Source organism: Phocoena phocoena, chromosome 1 (assembly GCF_963924675.1).
Source record: "Phocoena phocoena chromosome 1, mPhoPho1.1, whole genome shotgun sequence".
Taxonomy (NCBI): domain Eukaryota; kingdom Metazoa; phylum Chordata; class Mammalia; order Artiodactyla; family Phocoenidae; genus Phocoena; species Phocoena phocoena.
Genome location: NC_089219.1, coordinates 177,544,688 through 177,568,889, shown reverse-complemented (window position 1 = coordinate 177,568,889; position 24,202 = coordinate 177,544,688). Strand labels below are relative to the sequence as shown.

The following is a 24,202-nucleotide window of genomic DNA, read 5'->3' as shown; positions in this document are numbered from 1 at the left end:
TCTGAGTTTTATAAACAAGTTCCAGTGCTGAAGGAGTGAGTAGATACTTAACTCCACAGTTATTTGAGTAGATAATATTGCAGTAATTTTTTATTTTATGGGATAGTCACTGCTATGCAGTTCATCAAATAAGGACTTAACCATGTTCCTTATTCCTCCTCGTTCCTTTATATTTGTATTGATCTAAGAAAACCAATCCTCCCAACCCTCAAGGTCCTTTTCATACATGCCTGTGTGTGTCACTGAATTAAACCAAGTGATCTATTTTGACAGTTTGATCAATGGCATATATATATATATATATATATATATATGCCATTTTTCTTTTTCATTAATCTGAGGGCTATACCAGTTTAGATAACCACCACATTATCAGATGCTGGTTGAAAAGAAATCGTTGATACACTAAATGAAGAGTTATGTTTCGGTTTAGAATTTCTCTTTTTACAGAAGTGAGGTTTTGACTAATGCAAATGGTATTTAAAATCATCTATATGATGCTAAACAGTCTCCCGTGCAGCAACATGAAGATATATAGTTTCTTGAATTTATAATGCCATAAGAATATCCACTTATGGTTTGAGTGTATTATATGTCTATAAACTTCCTTTGTACTCTCCCAGTAGGAGATTTTTAAGTACCTGATAAACACATTCTAAACAAATGACTTAAACATTCAGGCTTCAGATATAAAATATTATTTTTCTATTGGAGTAAAACAATGAATTCTAAACCCTAGAAAAACTTACATTGTGTTTGTATATTTAAAACATTCTAGCCTTGAAGTATAGTGATTGAGTTGATCTATCCTATCACTTGTTTTCCCCCTAATTATAATCTGATGGCTAGTTGTCATTGACCTTCTTTACAAGAAAGGGAGCCATTTTTTATGATTTCCAGCCTGTTTGCTATTTACCAGTTTCTTATAAATCTCTGACTTTAGAAATCGAGGAAAAGAATCCTTGGCCATCAGACTGTAGATCACCTGCTGAGCCTCATCAAAACATTTGAGAGTTGGTTCTGCAATATTCTTTGAGATGAGGTCCCTGGTACTGAAGTCAATGTTAATCTGTGGAAACATTTCATTGCGTTAGTTTAATCAAAGAACGCGTGGTTTAAACAGATGGTAGATACACATATGATTTGAATGTTTTTTCTAAACACAAAGTTAATCTGATCTAATCTAATCTAATCTAAACAACAGAGAGGTCACATATTCATTTTCTGGAATGCAGAACACATGTTCAGTTTAATTACATTTCCTAGGTTGAGAGTGTTGGCATTGACAGAGAAGAGGTCAAGCCTTATTTTGAGATTACAAAAAATGGCAAAGTGAAAGGCAAACAAGAAATTTTATGATTTTAGATTTCTTTTCCCTCCCATCCTTGATTTCTTTCTAGTACTTTGACCTTAATATGTAAAATGTACTTTTCATAGGCAGAGCAATAATTAGAATTTACTAGGTTGGTTTTCACCAATCCATTCCCATTCTCCATACCTCCCCGTGTTGTTTCCCATAATGCTGCTTTTCATCCTAATTTGTATTTCTTATTGTTTGCCAAAATGGACCAAATAACACCCCCTTTCACCGACCACCATGCCTCCCATGGAATGTACATATATACGTATGTGTGTGTGTATGTATATTCTTGTCCCTTGAGCACTACCACATGTAACTATTCTTAGCAAGGTGTAATAGAGATCTATTATATTGAACACGCCATTCACCTGCAAATCTGTAAAATGCCCCAAACCTTGTGGAGATACTTGTCCAATTCTACCCATATTCCAGGATATATTTTGAGAAGCAGAAAATTTCACATCCAAGTTGTTTTACTTAAACTGAAAATATTCATGAAGCGCGAAAGAGATTTGAATCTTAAAATTCAAAGCTCACCAAAGGCAGGTGCTATATCTGTCTTAGTTATCATTTTATTTCTTGGCACTTAGCCAATTATCTGCCACATAATAGGCAGTCAGTAAATATTTGTTGAATAGAATTATAATGTCTCTTGGTAAAATGTGGGAGACTATAAAAATGCCAGAATTTGGGCGTCTGGTAAAAGACTATAACAATTTATGTTTATTGAATTGAAGTTAAAAGATAGGCAGGTAGACCTTCAATCAAATCTCTCCTCTGCTACTTACTTGCTATTCATATGAGTAAAGCAAGTTCTACAGTTTCCTTCAATTTTTGATTTCTATGGTATAAGAGAGGATAATAATAACATCTGTCTTAGAGTGTTTTAAGGACTAAATGAGATAAGTAATATCAAACTATTTCAGTATTATTATTGTAGGAAAAAAACAAAAAAAAAAAACTTTATTTTGAAAAGAATCATCAAAGGCCACTATTTGCTCACTGATATTTTCTTTCTTTAGCGAATTCAGCTACTCAGGGATCCAGATTACATCTGCTTTGTATTTCTTTGATCATCCTTTCAGGTCCTCCGTCAAAGTTCCAGATGAAATGCTGCAACTTCCTCGAAGGAATCAATTTCTGCTTCTTTATACAGGAAGATGGTGTGGCGTACTGGTAAGATTTTAGAATAGTTTTCCAATCTGTGCTCTAACACTTACGATGTTGCTGACCTGGGGTGAGTTACTTTCATATTTTCAAGCTCTGCTTTTTTATCTTGAAGCTTGGCCATTCTTGACTGAATGGTTGCAAGAATGAAAGTGAGATGATCCATAAAATCATTGATTCCACAAATATTTTGGGGTATGTTATGTGCCAGGTGCTTTCTATATTTGGGGAAAATACTATATACTTTCTATGTAGTCTTAGTATTATACTAGTACTATAAATAGTACTATTTTATATTTACACTTGAACGATGAGAAGAAGCAGGTTCTCTAAGAATCTAGGGAAGACCATTTCTGGCAGAATAAACAAATGCAGAATCCCTGAGGCAAGAAAGAATTGTTTGTGTTTGAAGAGCCTCGTACCTGCATGGCAGGGGTGCAGGGTGTGAGAAAAACGTTCCTGTGACCAGGTTGGGAGAGGAGGTCGAGGCCAAGTCTTGGGGGGCTTATGTGCTTTGGTGAGGGGTTCTTATCTTTCTACTAGAAGCAATGGGAAGACACTGAAGTGTTCTGAGCAGGGAGGTGGCATGATAACATGTCATGAATCTAGTATGGTGCCTGCCTCGTGGACGGAATCAATGAGTAGGGGGTATTACCAAGATCTTGTAGTGGTTTCTGAACATCTAGTATAATCTGTTTCGTAAATCCCTATCTTGTGTTGTGGGGATATGAGAATATATGTTGCCCATTTCCTCCTTCAACTATGCTGTTCGTTCTTTAATGGTGTCGTCTGCAATTTGTTGAACTTTATATCCCCCATAAAGGTAAATATCGCAAGTTAACTCCTTTAGGCCTTCAGTCATTGGGTGAGTTTTCACTGATAGCAGGGCCAGTGTGTACCTGGTGCAGAGTGCTGCCTTATTATTTTAATCAGAACTGAACACCTTCAGTATCTCCTCATTCCCAAAGCCCCGATCTTGGCATTCATGACCTATACAATATGGTCCAAACCTCTACATTTTTTCCTCTCCGTGTGCCCTGTATCCCCACTAAGGTAGACACTGCCCCTCAAATTTCTTATATTTTGTTACAGATGAATATTTTCCCATACCATCCCAGTCTAGCTGAAAATCACTCCTTCTCACCTAAGTCTTTCACAACCTTTTATGTCCTTAAGACTACATTCAAATAGCATGTACCTTGTGAGGTTTACTTGTAGATTTTTTCCCCTTTTCTGACCTCTGAAAGGGGTTTGGGTTACTTAGATAAGATTGACATTTTGCCTGCCCCTCACTATGCCTTGCACAGTGTAAGGATTCAATAAATGCATGTTGTACAAAATGGAAAAAAGCTCTACATTTGTTAAAAATCATGGTAAAATTTTAAGCAGAACTATTCCATTTCAATATGATACTGATAATTACCATGATTTGTTCAGATATACTAAGCTTGTACTTCTGACTTATCCCTCTCACTTTTCTGATTTGCCTGTTTTCCTACCAAGAAGCTGCCAACATCAGCTCTTGGTAGCTAAGTGATGAGCAGAGACACCGTTCCCAGGGGATAATCAGTAGTCTTTTGAAGCTGCATCTTGGCAATTCAGTTTAATGTCAGTGACAAAATATCACACCCACGTGTTTGTGTAAATGTCATTATTTTCCTCCAAATTGTTCAAGCTGGAAACATAAGAATCATCTCTGCCACCTCTTTTACCCTCTGGTCTCTCTCCCTCGCTCTCTCTTTCTCTTTCTCTCTCTCTCTCTCCCTCTGTGTGTGTGTGTGTGTGTGTGTGTGTGTGTATGTGCTTTCCTTATTCACCTTTTATTTTGTAATTTCACAATGCTGTTTTTCATTCTCACTGCTATCTCTCCAGTTTAACCTTTTATAACGTAATCTCTTCCCTGAACCGTGGAATCTACCTCTTACCTGATACCTCCCCTTCTACACACTGTGGACAGCATTATTATATCAATTTCACCAAAATATCACTTTCATTGTATGAATGTTCAGCTGACAAGGCATTACTTTCTATAGCATAAAATTTAAACATTTTACCCTGGCATCTGAGCTTCCTCCTACCTGGACTTCAAAGTGTTGTTTTGAAATCATCTCCTACTTATCTTTGGTGATATCCACAAAGTTGGTCTACGTTCTGTTCCGAAAGTGAATTTTGTATCTAAAGCCCTCGTTTATGCTGTTTCACCATCTAAAATCCCTCTTGCCTCCACAGTTTTATTCTGTACGGATTATCCTAAATCCCTTAGGATTCAGCTTAAGTTGAATATCCTCCAAGAAGCCTTCCCTGATCACAGACGGAAAGTCACTGTAATTTCCTTATCATCATACATTATTTTGATGTAAAAATCTTAAGAAATTTGATTTCTTGCTTAAACAGATTTGGATACAATGGCTTCTATTAATGTTAAGTATTCAATCTGATAATCAGAGAGAGAAGATTTGTCACTACAAAGGGAATTCAGTAGCCTGTGGCATGGAATTTACCTGTCTTTTATCTGCTATCTTTTCCCTATTTTTTTCATTAATTCTTTTTTCTCTGCATGTCCCTCAAAGTATGAGCAGAGCAGATATGCATTATCTAAGTTCTGGGCCAAGTCTTCTCTTCCTGGGTTTTTTTCCTTGGTGACTGTGTCTTCTCCCATTTTCAAATATTGAAGCAATGTCATTATCTCTAAAATAACCCTAAGAATGTTTAAAGATGATTACTTTAACTGTAAATAATAATAGTTAACATTCATCAGATATTACTACTGTTGTGCTAAGTCTTTATATGGCTACTTTACACACACTTGTAAGATGGATAGTATTATCATCCCTATCTTTCTGGGGGAAAAAACCCACCTCATCTGAAAAAGTAGTTGTTTCTTGCTAGTCATTTCTGTAATTTATTCATTTAAAGTATTTCACTGAATGGGTGCTTAGGAATTATGCTAAGATCTGACTATATAAAGATGATTATGTTGAAAGTCAGACAAGAAGACAGATTTTGAGAAAGTAATCCAAAGGGAAAAATATACCTTTTGAAAAAAAAGCTTTTTGAAAGAAATGAGATTGTAAGCTGAGAATCAAGATATTATTATGGGTATATACGTTTAAGGAAGGGACTTGGACATGGGAGGGAAAACTGGAAGAAGCCCAGTGGGTTTTCAGGAGGAAAAGGGCAACAGTCTGGAAAGGCATGAAGGTCCAGACCACATAGACTTCTGTAGGTCTTGCTAAATAGTTTTTAATTAACCTGAGAGCAATGAGGAGAATTTTTAAGTACAGTACTGATAATAAACACATGTTTGAAAAAACATATCACTGGCTGCTATGTGGTATAACAACTAGGTGTGGATAAAGGGAAGAAAAGTTAGGAAGTCATACCAGAAATTCAGGTGGTCAATCATGGTGGATTAGGCTGGGTCATGTCACAGAGAATGAAGGGAAATGCATAGATTTCAAAGATATTTAGAAAGTAGAATAGATGGAACTTGTGATTGAATATTTATGAGCCGGGATGAGGAACAAAATCTTTAAGAATGACTGGATTTTAGAAATATTCTGAAGAATGAGATGACAGAGTGTTGAGGGGTTGGATAAGGCATGTAAGCAGAAGAGAAGAAACAAGTATGACTATCAGCTATTTAGCCAGAGCAAAAAGGATGGAGTTGCCATTAACCGAGATGGAGAGCCTCAGGTAGAAGAAAGGTTTGAGAAGAAAATTAGGACTCAGATTTGTGTTTAAGTTTGAGGTGCCCTCTTAAAGCCAGAGGGCTGGAAGAGATCACCGGGGGAGTAAATGTAAGCAGATAGTAGAGGAGAACTGCCTCCTCTCATGGTAGTGTGTGCTGGGTTATGAGTAGGAACAGCAAAATAAGTTGTTAAAGAGTGGTGAAGGGGCTTCCCTGGTGGCGCAGTGGTTAAGAATCCGCCTGACAATGCAGGGGACACGGGTTCAAGCCCTGGTCCGGGAAGATCCCACATGCCGCGGAGCAGCTAAGCCCATGCGCCACAACTACTGAGCCTGCGCTCTAGAGCCTGCGAGCCACAACTACTGAGCCCACGTGCCACAACTACTGAAGCCTGCACACCTAGATCCCATGCTCCACAACAAGAGAAGCCACCACAATGAGAAGCCCGCATACCACAATGAAGAGTAGCTCCCGCTTGCCACAACTAGAGAAAGCCCATGTGCAGCAACGAAGACCCAACACAGCCGAAAATAAATAAATTTATTTTTTGAAAAGGGGGGGAGTCAGTAAGAGAAGAAGAAATTGAGTCCTAGAAGCCAACTGAAGATAGTATTTCAATTAAGAGAGGGTGATCACCATTGTTAAATGCTCCTGAGGAGTCAATCCGAGTGAGGTTTGAGAATAGTCTACCCAAAATGCCTTGTCTTTTCTTCTTGACGTCCATGAAATTTCAGTATCAGGACAAAAGTGAAAATTTAGGCCTAATGTATATTTTGACACATACGTTCCTTTAATATAATCACTTTTCAAGACATGTCTGCAAACTGCACCCCCAACTTTGCATTCATCTCAAATTTGACTTTTGGCTGAGTTGTTGTATCAATTTCTATCTCAAAAAGTAAGAACAGAGGAGATGTTAATCTTGGAGTAGTTTGAAGGCAGACATCTTATCAGGTGGTAACCCTCTAGAGATGCAGACCTTCCAACTGTGTGGTCTTGAGTCCCTCCTGAGCTGCTTGGGAATTGCAGGGAAGCTTAGACTTGTCTGAGGATCTCAAATTAGTAGGTCCAGAGCATGGGTTGAATGTCGTATTGACTGATGAAATAAACGCAGTTATATCTATATTCATTACCGATGTGAATAATCACTTGCATTTTGTTTCTACGGATACACTTAAGTTTCAAGGATACTGAGAAATACCTTTAATTTGCTTATTTTTCAAAAGGTCATGAATTACCTTAGCTATCTGAGACCACTGCACTGCCAATCTCAGAAAACAAGACTTAGGCTTGTGAGTCTCATGGAATGACGGCTGAGATGTCATCGCAGCTGTTTAGCAGCTTTTAAATCCTGTCAATTTTGAAAAGGCCTTGACACAGCTGACATTAACAACAATCCATTGCATTAAAATGACTACCTTCTGACTGGTGTTTGTGATGGTTGTTTAAAAACGATATTACTATAATGAGCCAGAGATATTTTAATACTCAGGTGATTTTGATAACTGCAAGTTATGCAAGCCAATTCCTCATTTCTATACTAGCAGTTTTAAATTCTTTTGGCTTCCAACAAATTATTTTAGCAGGAAGAATGCATTTTAAACTGTACCTTTTGGCTCTCTTGTGACCCTGAACTGTGCTTTATATATTTTTACATAATTTGAATGAAAAGTTCTCAGTTGAGCTCTCACATTCAAATGAGATAGACTTTTCCTCATTTAGAATGTATAGTGTAGCAGGAGACTGTCATTATGCAAAAAGTGTGTGCATGCATATGTAAAACGCCTTGCTCAAATAGGGCAGGCATCTTCCTAGACCTCATTCACAACAGAGCTTAAAAATTACTATTCAAATTAAAGCCGCCTATAATCATGTTTTTGGTTACATAATTCTGTTTAATCACCACTAAAACCTCTAGTATTACTTCGTTTTTGGCATCATTAACGGCACACGAATATCCTGAAATATATTCTCAAGGGCGGCTATTAAAGTTGAGAATAGCCAAGTCTGTAACGTCGAGAAGGAATCCGTCTTGCACAGGACTGTATCCTTTTGTTATGATTGGTTTTAAAGACAGAAATAAGTGACACGAGATGGGAGGCAGTACTAATACCTTAAGTTGGACAAGAGAAATGGAAAAAATAATCAAATGTATGTGATCATAACATATAAAAGCGTGATGGATATGGATTGTTAAAAATAGATGTAGATAGCAAATGTTATCTGGAGCAGCTGAAAGAGAGTCAGATTGACTGGTTTCCTTCACCAACCCCATCATGCTAATCCAAGATTAAGTAGTGCAGGGACATGTGCAAATTCAAAAAGCAATAGCCAGGACATGGAAGCAATCTAAATGTCCATCAACAGAGGAATGGATAAAGAAGATGTGGTACACATATACAATGGAATATTACTCAGCCATAAAAAGAAACAAAATTGTGTCACTTGCAGAGACGTGGATGGACCTTGAGACTGTCATACCGAGTAAAGTAAGTCAGAAAAAGAAAAACAAATATTATATATTAACGCATATATGTGGAATCTAGAAAAATGGTACAGATGATCTTATTTGCAAAGCAGAAATAGAGACACAGACGTAGAGAACAAAAGTATGGATACCAAGTGGGGAAGGGGGAATGGGGTGAGTTGAGAGGCTGGGACTGACACATACACACTACAATGTATAAAATAGATAACTAATGAGAACTGACTGTATAGCATGGGGAACTCTACTCAGTGCTCTGTGGTGACCAAATAGGAAGGAAATCCAAAAATGAGGGGATATATATATACCTATGGCTGATTCACTTTGCTATATAGCGGAAACTGACACAGCAGTGTAAAGCACCTATACTTCAATAAAAAACAAACAAACAGCTGAGTATTTTGCTTTTGAGTTGAAATGCAGCAATCATTCTTTCAGAGGGCCAAAATGGTACTGCAGGTTATTAGAAGAAATATTCCTGCCACTTTGTTTTGCTTTATAGTTTAAGAAGTTATACAAATTAGAGGGAATATGAGAAGAGAAATACAGCTTTTGATAGAAAGGAAGATAGACTCTGTGTGACAAGATAATTTTATGCTTTTGCCTTTAGCATAAACACCAAGGTTCCCAGGCTGTGTCATGAACATTGAAAATAAGTGGTAGATCTAAGAAAGGAGTTTAACATGTAAAAGCCTGGGCAGAAGACCTATGTCCTCATGAGCTGTGTACCTTGATGACTGTAGGACCCATCATTTTCTCTCTAAGGCTCAGTTCAGTTTTCACCTGTATAAGGTAGATGACTGTAATGCCTCCCTAAGGTAGTGAACATGGTGATCAAATCAGACAGTCCATGTAAAAGCCCTGGACAGATGTGGCTTATGGTTTCTTTAGCTCTGCTTTTCTTTCTTTCCCCCTCTCCCTCCCCCTTTTCCTTCTCCTTCTCCTCTTTCTTTCTCTCTCTCTCTCTCTCTCTCTGTCTCTCTTCCTTTTTAAGAGGTCCCTTCAGTTTAAGATGAAATAAATAGGGAGCAGAAATCACTGGGTTGCAGGAGGTGCTCTTGCCTGCACTTATACTCCAAGGCACCCAGTACTAGGCTTCTTTCACTACTGGACTAGCCTTCTAGGCACCAGTGGGTCCTTCGGTTGACCTCCACTTCCACTACTATCATCCTTCCCTCCTCCCATTTTGTCTTGTTTTCGTCTACACTCAAATTTCTGACCAAAGCTTACTAATTAACTTCTTTTGAGGTACATTTCCTGATCCCTTAGACTTGGATTTTTCTGTTGCATGAGACCACATCACCTGTATTTCCCTATCTCAACACTCATGAAAGCTTATTGTAATTACCTTTTTATACTACAGTTTTCCCACCACGATGGTTAGCTTTATTTATTCAGAGACTGTCTTTTTCTTAGTGGCACCAGCAAGGTGCTTGGTATGTAATAGACACCTATCTATTGATTAGTGTACAAAAACTTAGGAAATTAATAAACAAGCAATCATTTTATCTGGAGGTGATTCAATAGCTGGGGGGCACTGTTGGCAAGCAGCAACTTGTGGGGCAGGACCAAGGCTCAAAATAACATCAGCACCTTGTGGAAGTGACACTTAAAAAATGCAAAGAAAATACGAATACAAAATGGAAGATACAAAATTGGCATTCCAGTAATATCAGGAAATGCCTCTAGTTGCCCATGGGCTTCTCTCTACCAAGAATTCATATATCTGTCTCTTCCCTCAAGACTCAGTTTAAAACTAACCTCATTTAAAATAAAGGCCTTATCTCAATATCCTGCCTCAGAACTGTTCAATCATTATGTCCTTTTAGGTATAATGCAAACAATTTCACCTCTTACTTTTCTTTTTTTTTTTTTTTTGCACTTAATCATTTGTTGCTTTCCTATTTTTTTCCTAGAAAAAAATAGCAAAGTTCTAGAAATTAGAACTTAATTTAGTCCTAGAAATAAGTCCTAGAAATTTCATTTTTTAACCCAATTAGGTTGAAAGTTTCTTTTGAGCCAAACTATAGTTTCAACCTGTTTTATTTTCTTGAATTTTCTTATCGAGCTGCCTCATTCACACAAAACATTGCATTATACTTCTGTGTTTATTACCTGTTCTCTTGCCTAGACCCAGCTTCCCTTCCAATGGAGGGAATTTATCTAATGAAGGTGAATCGTAGGCACAGAATAAGCACCTATTGATGTGAAATAAAAATACGAGTCAATAAATAACATTGTACTACAATAAAAATAAAAGCAAAAAATCCAGACAGGTATTTTAAAAAGCGTCCTGCACAACCCATTAAGACATCTTTTCCTTTATGACTATAGTTTCTTCTGTTTCATGTTATGATGTCCTCACATTTAATAAATACATTTAGGAATTAAATATTTTATACTAACATTTTTTACTTAAGAAACTGCCAATGTATTGGTTCCTGGATTGGTCATACTATGAAGTTAAATTTATATTAAGTTTTCAACATTACAATGTAGTATGATTTGGAACATTTTCTAATCTCACAGAATGACAATCAACATAGTTTTCTCTTTAATCACATATTTTCCATCCTGACCAATTTTCTTTCTAATATAAGGGAGTGATGATACAAACATAATGTATATAAATGATATAAATAAAACATAAATACTTAAAATATGTCAGTGTCTTAGCTGAATATAAAAATATTATTTAATTTTTTGAAGATTTACATTCTTTTGAAACCAAGTAATATTTTTTTGAAAATTTCCAAATATTATGAAATTAGTGGTCCGAATTGAAGGAAGAATAAATACAAGTTTAAGAATTCTTTTTCTTTGCCACTCACAAGTTCTTACTGTGTGCAAAGTAAGGCCACTTAAAAATATATATTGCTTATCTAATAATTTTCTCATTTTCAAATCACTTAGTCAAAATATCTGGCTCACACTTACTTTTTTTTCCTGCAGTACCTTCTGAAAATATTTCGGTACAATCCATTCAATGAGTAGCTCTTTCTATCTGAAACTAGTGATTTGCTGTCATGTTTTTCTAATTTGTGTTCACATGTATACATTTATCAAGTCTTTTAAAGTGGCTTTTCCTCAAGTGTTCTTTGAAGTTAGTTAATGGATGTTTTCAGGTAGATTCAGTAGCACTTACAGTGACTTGTGTAAAGAAAAAAGGGATTAACGGTAGAAGCTAACACAACATTGTAAAGCAACTATACTCCAACTAAAAAAAAAAAAAAGGATTAAACTTTTTAAAACCTGTTCTGCCCCATGTAAACCCTAGACACTTGATCTCATTCATCATTCTCATCTCTCCTGTGTGGTTGCTACATGCTTTTTCATAGATACATTTTTAGATGTGGAAACTAAGGCTCAAAGGGGTGAAATAGATCACCACAAGATTACAGGATTTGAATCTGTATCTCACACCTTCAGGTTTTCCACTGCATCACATGATTAGTGTAGAAACCAGAGAGATGGTAACACTGTAAAGGAGAGGGCACGAGGTCCACTGCGATTATTATTATCTCTCATAGAGACCTGAAATTTCAATTTTTGTGTGCAGTTTTGCCTATTAGAATAGGAAACTGAGAACCATTATTAACATCAATTTATAGATAGGGATCATTTGGTAAATTTAGTATATAGTCTAATTGTAAATTGTCTATTTGCATCAATTAAAAATTATTGTCATGCTTGCAGTTTTATAGGTGAGGAAATAAAGACATAAAAAGTTGAAAAGAAACTAAATGGGATTTAATAGACATCTGGATAATGTGACCTTGTCATTGTTCTCTGTTTTAGGGTTTTCTACCAAGGAAATTGGTTATAATTTTGATTCTTTATGAGAGTCAGTTTTACAGCTATAATTGAATATAGAAAAATGGAGAATACTTTCATATGAATCTCATTCTTGAATTAATTTTCCACTTAGGAAAATCATATTTTCCAACCCCCATATCAAATATACCACTTTGTCATGTGAAGCCCACCTACTAGATAAATCTAAGCTGCTTCCCACCCTCTCTTTATCTCTACTGCTGCCTGGCCAGCCTTATCCCCCTGCTTCTTGTTAGCAGTATCCAAATGCTTGTGATTTCTGGAAAACGCTAGGGAGCTTTGTACATCCAGGCTACACACTGTGCCCGCAGTTTGAAATATTCTTTTTTCATTTGCTCTCTTGATGAATATTGCTTATTTTTAATGACATATCTTTTTCATATGTGAACCACCCAGCAAATCGGTCCCTAAATTCTCCAGATAGACTTAATCGCTCTTTCCCACTGTGCTAATAACAAACTTTAATTATTTAAATTATTAAATTGCTTATTTTGTATTTGACTGTTTTTTATCACATGTCAATCTCCCCTTCTACTCTGTGACTTCATTGTGGGAACAGGCACTCAAAAATAACTCCATTTAATGAATCATACTAACAGTCATATTATATTTAATGTGTAACTGATGGACTATAGAGAGATACCTTGAAGACTGCAATTGGTATATAAGAGACAAATGCACTTTAGTAATTGGAATTGGAAATAATTAATGGCAAATAATCGGGAAGACAATGACTGTTGTAAATGTATATACACACTTCTTTGTCTTCAATGAGAATTTTGTCATATCCAATAATAACCTCTTTAGACACTTCAAGGAGACAATGTAATCTATTATTTGAAAAGCAGCCATAAATTTAATTATATTTTATGTAGTAAAAATTAATTAGATGGACAAATTATTAAAAAGTATGAAAGTTTTATGTCCTAAAATAGTAGCTGTACTATTTTTTAAAATTATTACCATATAAACTTATTTTGGAAGGGAAGATTAGGAAAGAAAACAAAACTATTTTGTCCAAATTGATAATTTATTATATATTGTAACTTTGAATCCAGCTATAATTAAAAGATTACATTTCTTACTAGAAGATTTTTTATACATAATATTTGAGAATGTTGTCTTAAAATAATCATTCAGTAGATGGATTCATAAAGAAGAAAAACATCTGGCTTTCAAACCAATACCACAATAAGTAGGATACGTCTAGAGTTGATTTCAAAGCCTTTTAGGGAATGAAACATTAATCAACTTGACAAATCTTATATAATACATTTTCAGTTTTCTGGAATTATTTATTGATTTTTAGATAGTGACTGGGAAATGAATGTTGAAATAGCTCCACAGGAGTTACGTTCTTTTCTCTTTCCCCCTTTGAATTTCAGGCTAAGCTTCAATTGTTTCACATGTCTGTGATGTTATACTTTACCAATATATGCTACAGTAATTAATGTCCATCTAAAACTTGAACTATTGATATGGCAACATTATGCCCTAGATTTTTGGAAATGTTTGCATTTCATCTATGCTGTCCTCTGTTCTCACTAGTACAATAACTTCTCATACCATGAATTTTAATTTTGGATTAGAGAATTTAGTAACTGTCACTTAGGAGGATATCAGTATTTCAACTCTAGGGAAAGATGATGACTTGTGCTAGTGGTTTATGTTTGGTGCTAGTAGTTTCATATAGGTTCCTGTTTGCTGCGTATGCATTAAAACTCTCTCCATATGTTATATTTAGTGAGGAATCAAAGAAGTTTTAAAATATATATATAGTTAAACATTAAGGGGGTGTGCAGAGATGATCATGGTTTGGCTCTGGAAATGAAGTCAAATATAAATGAGATGTTACACACATAAAACACTTTATGGGGTCTATTCTTGGAGTAATTGCAGGTTTCTCTCTAAGGCCCTTTCTGCATACTTGCCCCTCAGCCCCAGCTAGTGATCTAATCTTTATATCAGAATGGCTCCCCTTTGTTAGTTTAATTAGGGAAGACCTCTGGCCCAAGGAGGTGCTTAGCCAGAGGGGCTAAGAGGGCCCTGCCCCTCTGCTGGTTTCCCTGGTAACCGATGAGCCAAGTTGATGGCAGTTCCCCCTATAAATGGTAACCTCCCTATTCCCCCCACTCCCCTGCGACGTCGGCCACCACGTCCTGCCCGCCGTCCACCACACATGGTGGGGTGTCGCTCCAGGACCTTGCTTCAGACATTTAAGCTCCGCCATCCATTAAACCACTGATGACTCTTTCGCTGACTTCGGGCTCTTTCTTCTGTCTTGAAGATGGGCAAGTGCAGACCTCGTAGGCCAGCGGGGTGCGGCCCAACACCCATCAACGAAATAAAGGTAATCAAACCCCTCTTTTGGAAGGGAAGACGTTATTATATGCTGTTTGTGGTTCTCCAAAGTCCTAAATGTAAAGAATTTACACTGTTGGTTAGCAGTTGTTTTTTCCCTCACATACATACCTTTTTGATTTAAAAAATTTTATTCCAAATTGACCTCCGTGGTTTACAAAAGGGAAAATGAAAGTGAATTTGAAATCCAGCAGCACGTTTAAGTAGGATTTCTGTAGAGCTGTTAACTTCTGACATATTAGACTATTTTTAAGAGCCTGCGTGTTGTGCTCAGAAAACAGAAACCTTTAAGCACATAGAAGGTGCTTAAAAATATTTGCTGAATCAGTGCCAGAGGATCACGGTAAGGAACTTCTTTTTGAATTTACCAACATTTTCTGTTTGAATACATAGTGACAATTTAATTTCCCTCAAGATGGACTTCGCGCCTTTCAGTTGGGAGCAGATTTCTTAGCAGATAAATATTCACTGTCGTGGAATATTTCACCCACCTCTTTAGGGGCATCAGCTTCAATGAATTCAGAATAAATCATCTTGGCTTTGGAAGCAATTTTTTCTGCACTTTCTGTTTCCTTAAAGTCTTCACAGGCAAGCCAGAGCTCAACGTTTTCTTCACTGGACTCTGATTTTAGGAATGTTCGAAAAGCATCTAGACCAGCTATAAGATATATGAGAAAAAAATTGTTATATCACACAGTGCAGTCATACGACCAAAGCAAGTACGTTGTATAGGGTGAGCATTCGAGGATTCAGTGACAAATATTTATCATCCCTCTAAATATAACATTTATATATTTTAGTTTTTAACTTTAGAAAACTTTATTTTGGATCAGTAGTCATAAACATAAAACATTTATATCTGTATTTCTACAATTAGCATTTTTTAAATTGAATAATAACAGGTAGTGCTTGAAGTCTGGGATTCTCATAGGTCCCACCTCTTCCCATTATCTTATTTTCAGCCAAATTTACACATTTATTATTCGTTGCATTCATAAATAAAGTTTGTGACCACCTGTTTAGACTCTTCCTTTGTCTAGTTTCCACATTAAAATGTGCCCCGAAGATGTGCCCCGAAATCTTCTTTGGCACTCTTGGAGTTTCTTTGGGAAGGTAATGCTTCTAATAAATCTTTTAAGGCCGAGGATGGTTAAGAGTGGGCCTCTACAGAGGTAGCAGGTTAGAAAGATTACTGTCAAATTCCCAGAGCTGCCTGAACTAAGCCAGTCCTTTCAGTTCGTGTTACTCAGTTTCAGTTGGCGCCTTCTGATGGCAGTGTCTGATCATAAGTGAGACTGTGTCTCTCTGAGGAGGAAACACCCTTTGGCGCATTTGTCACTCAGAGGGATTTGCCTTCCTTCACGTTGGTGGGTTTCTCTTCCACCTGCCATGGGGGCCCCCATGCCTGTGCTCAAAGCAGCTCCTCCCTGACTGTGTGCTGAAGGGCTGACCCTTCAGGTCGCAAAGTAGAGAGAAATAAATTTATGGAGAATCGGGGGAAAGGAAAAATTGACCAGCAAAAAAGAAAATATCGGAAAAAAGTGTATGGAAAAGGGGCCTAAGTTAGCTGTTCGTAGGTTGCTGCAGGTTGGAAGGAAAGTGAAGGTTAGTGAGAGAAAATAGAAAAGGGCTTCATGGAGCAAGATTACAGTGTCTAAAAACACTATTAAAAATAGATCTAACAAGCTTTTAATTATTTGAAATAGAGTTGAAATAACAGGTCACCGCGAAGGGTTTTCAGGTACCAATGAAAATTCTCAGTAGAAATATTGGCGAGTGTGGATGTTGTTAATATGTGAGCACTATAAAAAATTCAATTAACTGCACGTTTCTTGCATTTAAAAATACATCTGAGAAGCTTCTGAGATTCTGTGACACATATTTGGGTTATAAAAAGCCTCTTAGTGACACAGTTAAAATTTTCCATGAGGTCCAAACAATGGTGAATTTGACAGGTCTAAACAGAGTTTAGACTAAAATCTATTTTATATAGGAGATTAAGCAATAATACTGAAAGAATATGGTAGATTCATGTCTGGCACTATTTGTGTGTCATTAAGGCATATGAAGCTTTTTCCCAGTGAGGGTTATCTAAGTGCATCCCAGAGACAGGAAGTTAGAGATCAAGAGACTATTGTTATTTTCTTCCCACCTGCTATTTTAATGCAGGGTTACATCAAACTAACAACCATTTCCTTCTTTTCTCCTCCTATTGCTCTGTTTGGACACAAGGGAACAGAATAAACAACTAAAACTGGGGCTAGTTATCTCTGTCTTGGACACACTATTGTTGAACTACTCGTCTACCCTATACATACAATTTGAATGTTCATAGGATGTCGAGTGACTTTGGAATAATATGGTACATACAATCACTATCCTGTCATCTGAGGACTCTCTACAGGAGGGAATGGCTACTGCTTAGGCACAGCAGAGGCTGATGGGTAGAACAGGTCAGCAATAGGTGGCGGAAGCCACACTAATACATGCAAGACATATCCTCAGGTCACAAGACAAGGAGGTCATATGGTAAGTCGTTTAACCGTTTAAAGCATTAAAAAGCATGAGAGCTATTTCTCTGCTTTTATAAAAAGCAAAAACCAAACAACTTTGCAGATGAATCTATGACTTTTCTGCTTTATGTGAGCATGAGGTACAAAATCCCAGGAGGTTTGCAGGTGGAAGCATTTGCCTTCATCTAACACCTTCCATGTCTCTGTTCTGTGGTGCTGTCCCAGCCAACTCTCCACCTGCAGATACCTTCCTGAGGCTCTTAGCAAACCTGATCTGTCTCGCTGGTTATGTATTTAAGGAAAAAAGAGACACGCCATTCGAAGCTTACAAAAATGCAATTCCATATCTCTGACATCTTTAATATATGTCCTTAGTTGGATTCTAGGTGTACTGTGGATTATTTTATGTCTATGCTTTGGGAATTAGTTATGTGAGAATCATAAAATGAAAGTGTAATTTTGTCTATTTCAGTCTAATTGTGCATATAAATAAACAGCCATGAAGAATTTATTCAGCTTTACCATGTTTTAAACTTTTCTAATATTCTGATATTTACTTTATAAATTTAAAGTGGAAATGCCATTTGATTAGAACAAACAATACTGCATTTCAAACACTTTCTATATATGTCTCTATAATGTCATTTCTATCCCATATGAAACAGAAATACTGCCAAGCAGGATTATGTATAACAAAAGCAGAATTCTACATATCTTTGTAAATGACTATTTTGTATTAAATTCTTAGATGTTTTATTTATAATTGACCAAAATTACCCTATTAAGCCATCATATTGATTGAAAATATATATCCACAATGTACATATTAATGTATACACACACATTTAAATATGTTTTTGTATTCACTAAAGTAAGAACTCAATTGAAATAAATATTGATACTTAAAAAACTTTATTTTAGCCTGCAGGACATGAAAAACAAGTGATTTATTTAAATTTTCAACTTTTCAATAGTTCGTACGTGTCTTTCAATTTGTAACAAAGGTAGTCATAATATACATCAAATGATAATGAGTCTAAGAAAATGACAACTTTATCACTTCCTATTTGGGATTTTCTTTTTGTTTTAACGTTTGGAATTTCTGTCATCTTGTCTTATTTTGGACCCAACCTAATTCCATTTAAACTTTGGGCCTATATAAATTTGTGTGAGTTTTGGGAATCTCATTCTTCAAATATTGATCAAACTCATACTGTATAACATGACTACAACTTCCAGAATTTAATGATTTTATTTTAATCATGGTATTTTTAAACCTATTATTAGTTGGATCTTACCTTGGTTGGTTAAAAGTGTATCCATATTTTCAGAACACACTGTTGTTTCTGTAGTTGGTGACCTGTGGAAACAGCATCTACCCTTGACAATAGCATTGTGATCTTTTTCTTCTATAACCTGTAGTAATATTTGAGTTATGTGTATTTATTGAATGATATCATTTAAATTAGCTTTGCTTCATGAATTAAACTGCAAAAGGTCAACGAGAATTATATAATGTTTTCCACAGTAGAGAGCAATAGCAAATCAAAGTGGGATGTAATTTGACATCAGCAAATTATTAATCTGGCCAACAGTGTTAATAATACTTACAAATTCTTGAATTCTAATAAAGGCACGAGAGAGATTGCTCATTGTTCTACATAGCCTCGTGAATTTCTTCTCAGCTATATTAATTGTTAATTTCTACGGCATTACACTAGTCTATTCCTGAAGAGTTATCATGATAGCAATAATGACGAATGAACTATTTTCTAAGTTTTCACAGTATCCAGAATTGTCCATTTCATAATTATGCATCTTAAAAAAGTTTTTTTTTTAAAGTTTTGATTAAGGATTTCTAACATGTGATGATTTTAAAAATGTTTATTTATAGTATTTTGAGAAGTCTTTACCTACTCTGAGACAGCCTTTATTTCTCTTTAGACTGGTATGCTTCCAGTTCTGGGTTGATTTATTTAAATCTAGGAATCAGTCAGGACAGAGTAGTATCTTTTCCAAAGCAGTCAAAAAATGTATTGACTTAAGTCTTCTAAAGAAGGTATACTTTTAGGGATGTGGTGTAGAAATAATAAATCAGATTTGAGATATAAACTTTCTGAGATGTAAATATGTCATGCATTATTCCCCTTAATAAACAAAGATCCTGATGAAATAAGCCCCCATCCATAGAAAGCATCGGTTACCCAGAAGAAAAATTTTGGATAATGTAGCTGTGATGTGCAAATGATTTCGTTATGGAAAGGAATGGTCTAATTGAAGGTTTCTATTAAAATGATTGATAATAAAATAGAGTCTCCCATCCAGTCATTCTTATAAACTTTTACATTTGCATATCAAGGTGACTAGATGTATGTAGCATCTATGCTACATACATAGATGCTACTAGCATATATGCTAGTGTGACTCGATCTCTAAGCTTTTTTATTCTGTTACTTTGTGTGATTTGCTGCAGTTTTCATCATTTGTGTTAGGAGTGACTCTGCTCCCTTCTGCTGTTGCAGTTGTAGTTATATTTTCAGATAGTAATGTCTGTCCTTGTAGAGGCTACATGGGGAGGCTATGTTGACAGGGAACTCATCTTGCTACCTCCCATTACTCTTATTTCCTATCTCCCATTTCTTTTACTTTCTTCCCCAATAGCAGGCAACTGATTTTCCTGTCTCCCTTGATCTACTAAATCCTGGGGACACAAGGTTTCCTGTGAAGCCATTTTGAAATGTTTTTTTTTCATTCGAATGGACATTTTAAAAGATTTAGGTTGCATTTCCATCTTTCATAAATGCAGAACGGGACCCGACATAAGATCTAATTTTCTGTAGAAGAGCTTGTGTGCACTATGAAAGCTGTTACTGTAAAATGCTTACATTATATTTCATGTGAGTCAAATATTAGGTCTTCTGTCAAATATTAGGAATTCTATCAAACAGTGCTAAAATTATATGACTGCTTAAAACGCGCGTGTTTAAAATGTTGTGTGTATTTGTAGATTGAAATTTGGTGGTTAGCATGGTACTCACATTTCTACTTAGTACCTGTGGAATGTATGTTCATGAAGAGGGCAGAGAGTTTTGATCCCTAGTCTGGCCACACAGTATACCCATTCTGAATAAGGAACAGCCATCAAAGAAAAACCCTGAGAAATAGAATCTAGGCAGAATCGTTCAAGAATGGACATGTACTCCCCCATTTGTATGTAAGTTGTCTGATGACAGGAAAATATGTTATTATCCAGCACCAAGAACAGTGTGTCTGGTTCAAGAAATATTTGTTGGACATGTAAATAAATAATGACTGAATGGCCAAACCCCAGATAGTGGCAGGCATTAAAGCCTTCAATGGAAGCAGTGCAGTGGCTTTCAAGATGCTGGTAGATGACCGTGATAAGAAGGTTACTAAAGGTGTAGTTGAATTGTGTTAACTTCAGAGTGTGTTTTGGGTGAGGAAAGAGGAGAAATGATGCAAAAGAATCACTAGGCAGCGACAGACCAGGGACCTCACTCTCAACCCTGAGCATGTGAAATTGGAGGAAATGGACAACATCCATTCTGAGGGCATCAAAGCAAGCCATGTCCTTCAGGGAGAGCCAGAGTTTGCTTAAGCCAAAAGCAAAAGGAATATTCAGGGAAGGACTTGTTGGATGTAAAGGAGTCTTTTTGAAATGGAAGTGTTCAAATGAGTGGTAGCTATTCTTAGTGTCATCATGAATGTAGGGAAGCAGTAAAAACAGAAAAAAGAGAGCAAAGTCTGGGAGATGGTGTAGAACCAAGGACAAAAGAAAATTCCTAATGTTTTGAATTAGGGAGATATACTAAAATATTATAGATATTCTATAGATATAGAATATCAGTGGAGATACTAGGATATTCTAGTAATATTTAAGGTCCACCAAATACTGACATTGTTGTAAAGGAAAAAGTTGTCCTTCAGCCCTCTGAAGAAATACCCCTGCTGGTGTGTGATAATGCCTGGAATGCCCTCAGCTCACTGTTTTCTAATAGATTGCAAATTTGACTTGAGGTTCAATTTTGACTACCTGATATGATGGAAGGGTTGGTTGTAAGGCAGTATTTATTTTTCAGAAGTTAGGTGAAATGCAACTATTTCAAGAAACAGTATTAATTTGCTGTTCAGATTTTTAAATTTGAGGTTGATTGTAAGTCTTTGGAAGAGTAATTTCTATATGTGAATAAACTGAAAGACAATTTTTATAATAGCACTAAAATGAAAAGCAATGTACTGAATGTTTACAATCTATACCACATTGTGCTAATCATGTCACATACTTTACCTCATTTAATCTTCAAAATGACAGTCTGTTTTAATCCCATGTTACCAATGAGTAAGAAGACATAAATGTTAATAACTGGTGTAATATCACCAGTTAATATCACCAGTTAATAACTGGTGTAATATCACACATGTATTAATAGGCATGTATTAATATCACACATGTATTAATATCACACATGTATTAATATCACACATGTATTAATAGGCACGAGTTCAGACACAGGTGTATCTGCTTGTAACCCAGACTCTTTTTACAATTCTTCCTGGAATGGATGAGTCAATATACATATGCTTATACTTTGTTCATGTTTTGGAACATCTGTAATAAACGTTTCAAATAAATTTTAGGGTGTTTTTCCTGTAATAGAGTTTATTACACGTCACACAAATATTTCCTCTAAATAACAGTTAAACTGTAGTAATTTCTACTCAATAGAAAGTTTTCAGAAGCCAGTGGTTCATGAATTTTGTACATGATCAAACAAAAATAGGACATTTCTTATGTTAGATGTGACTGACAAATAGGTTTAAAATGTTTAGAAACACAAATGTATAAATGTTAAGAAAAATCTATTGAATTAAAATTGGGGGATAGAGGGGGTGGCTGATTTAAAAATAGACTGACTGGGTTGAATTTACTTGACAAGTGCTACCTTAAATAAATGGACAGTGTACTTCTCCCTCCCTCCTCTCTCTCTCTCTCTCTCTCTCTCACTTTTCTTTTTTTCCCCTTTTATTTGGATTTTAGTTGGAACTTTACAAAGATTTTGTCTGGCTCTTCTCCATTGTGTGTTCGCATATATTTCCTGTAAAATGGTGGTGCATAGTCGGGGTAATTTTTTTGTGTGTGTATGACTTGCCTTGAAATTCACTTGTGTATCTGGAGCCAAAATCACACTTAGTTTTTCATGGGTTTATGGCTGATTTCCTTCATTAAATGAGTGCCGTCAAGGCCAGCAGTCCCCATATTATGTGTCCGGAGAAGAGCCAGGCCAGATGGGAACTGCGTGAAAGCTACCAGTTATCTTGCTAACTGTGCCCGCTAGAACCAGTTGTATTGCATGTAAAAATGTGGGCTCTGACAACTGAGCTCTCCACACTCAATTAGCGGTTTGCTGGAGAGCGAGAGATTCACGCAAGGAGCCCGCGTGCTCCAGGAAGTGACAGCTGCTGCCTTACCCCGCAGTTAATATCTATGTTCAAATTTCTCAATCCATGTTGCAACAACGAATAGTTTTTGCAAGGATCATATGTATCTTATGTCTTTAACCTGAACATTTAATAATTTGGGAAAGCTTCACATAAAGAGAGCTCAGTGGGTTTTCTCCACTTTGTAGCCTTTCTTTATCTTAGCAAGTATAAAGAATTAACTGTACAGGTGAGCCATGCATTGTGGACGGATTTTAGAAAAGAAGAAGAAATCAGTGGAAAAAGGAGAAAAAAATAAACCAGGAGGAAAGACAACAGTTAGCGTATTTATCATAAATGAAGGAAACGAAACATCAAGACTAATGAAGGCTCAAGTGTTTTCATTTGTACATCTGAGACAAAAATAGCTTTGAACAGCAGCTCACTTCACTGGCATTTTTTGTTCCACTGTCTGGCTGTCACAGATGATGCTGAATTTCTCTTTCTGACTGATCTTCAAGCTGAAGGGAATGTGACAGCAGGAACATTACAATTAGTATGCAAATACCTATCCCCTGGGTTACAAATTGGCATTCTTTAAATCATGCTATTCTCAGCTTTCTTCATTTTGCTGTTAGCTTTTCACTGGTCAGAACACTTAAACTTCTAAGTAACAAATAACTCTTGGAATGAGTGTGACATTTCCTCAAGTCTGTGGCATAACTGAAATAAATTCCATTTGAAAGTTTGGTTTCTAAAGTTCATATACATCCGTTTACAAGACAACCATTGTTCACATGAGGTTAAATCAACTCGGGAAAAAACATATAGATATAATTCAATATTCACCTTTAGGTCTTTAATCTGTCTAAAAGGTCATTTTCCTTTGTTCTTTGATTTTCAGAAAGTCTGGGGAAGACTTTCTTTTTTAGTACTCTTATTTTAAGTATACATGTTTAAGGATTTTAACAGCCTTATTCATGGATTAAAATATTCTAACGCAGGCATCACACTTTTTAAAAAATTGTGGATTTATTATAGTTTAATAATGTGCATTTCTCAATTTATTTTAACCATGCATTTTGTGCCAATATTTCTTTATACAGCGTTGATGTTTGAGATAATAATACTTAAATATGTTTATCAAGATAAAGGACTTATATTGGTATTTTTATTTGTAGTAAAAGTTTTGTACATGTTTCATCAAGCTTTTATGTCAATATGACAGAGTTCTTCGGTAGCAAAATTCTACCAGTGTATATTTATGACCCTTAATGTAAATTAAACGCTCCTGAAAGACTGATGATTTTCAGGGTAGAAGAAATAAAGGAGTCAGGGACTTCCCTGGTGGT

General features: G+C 36.0%; 1 protein-coding gene across 1 annotated transcript; it reads right to left on the bottom strand.

Moving 5' to 3' along the window:
* Window positions 1–865: 865 nt before the first annotated feature.
* Window positions 866–23,307, bottom strand: RGS21 (regulator of G protein signaling 21). Its single transcript, XM_065891401.1, has 4 exons — window positions 23,297–23,307; window positions 18,710–18,786; window positions 15,390–15,556; window positions 866–1,069 (listed from the first exon to the last, which is right to left on the bottom strand). Exons 1-4 carry the CDS (start codon window positions 23,305–23,307, stop codon window positions 866–868), a joined length of 459 nt encoding a protein of 152 aa, XP_065747473.1.
* Between the last annotated feature and the right edge of the window lie 895 nt (window positions 23,308–24,202).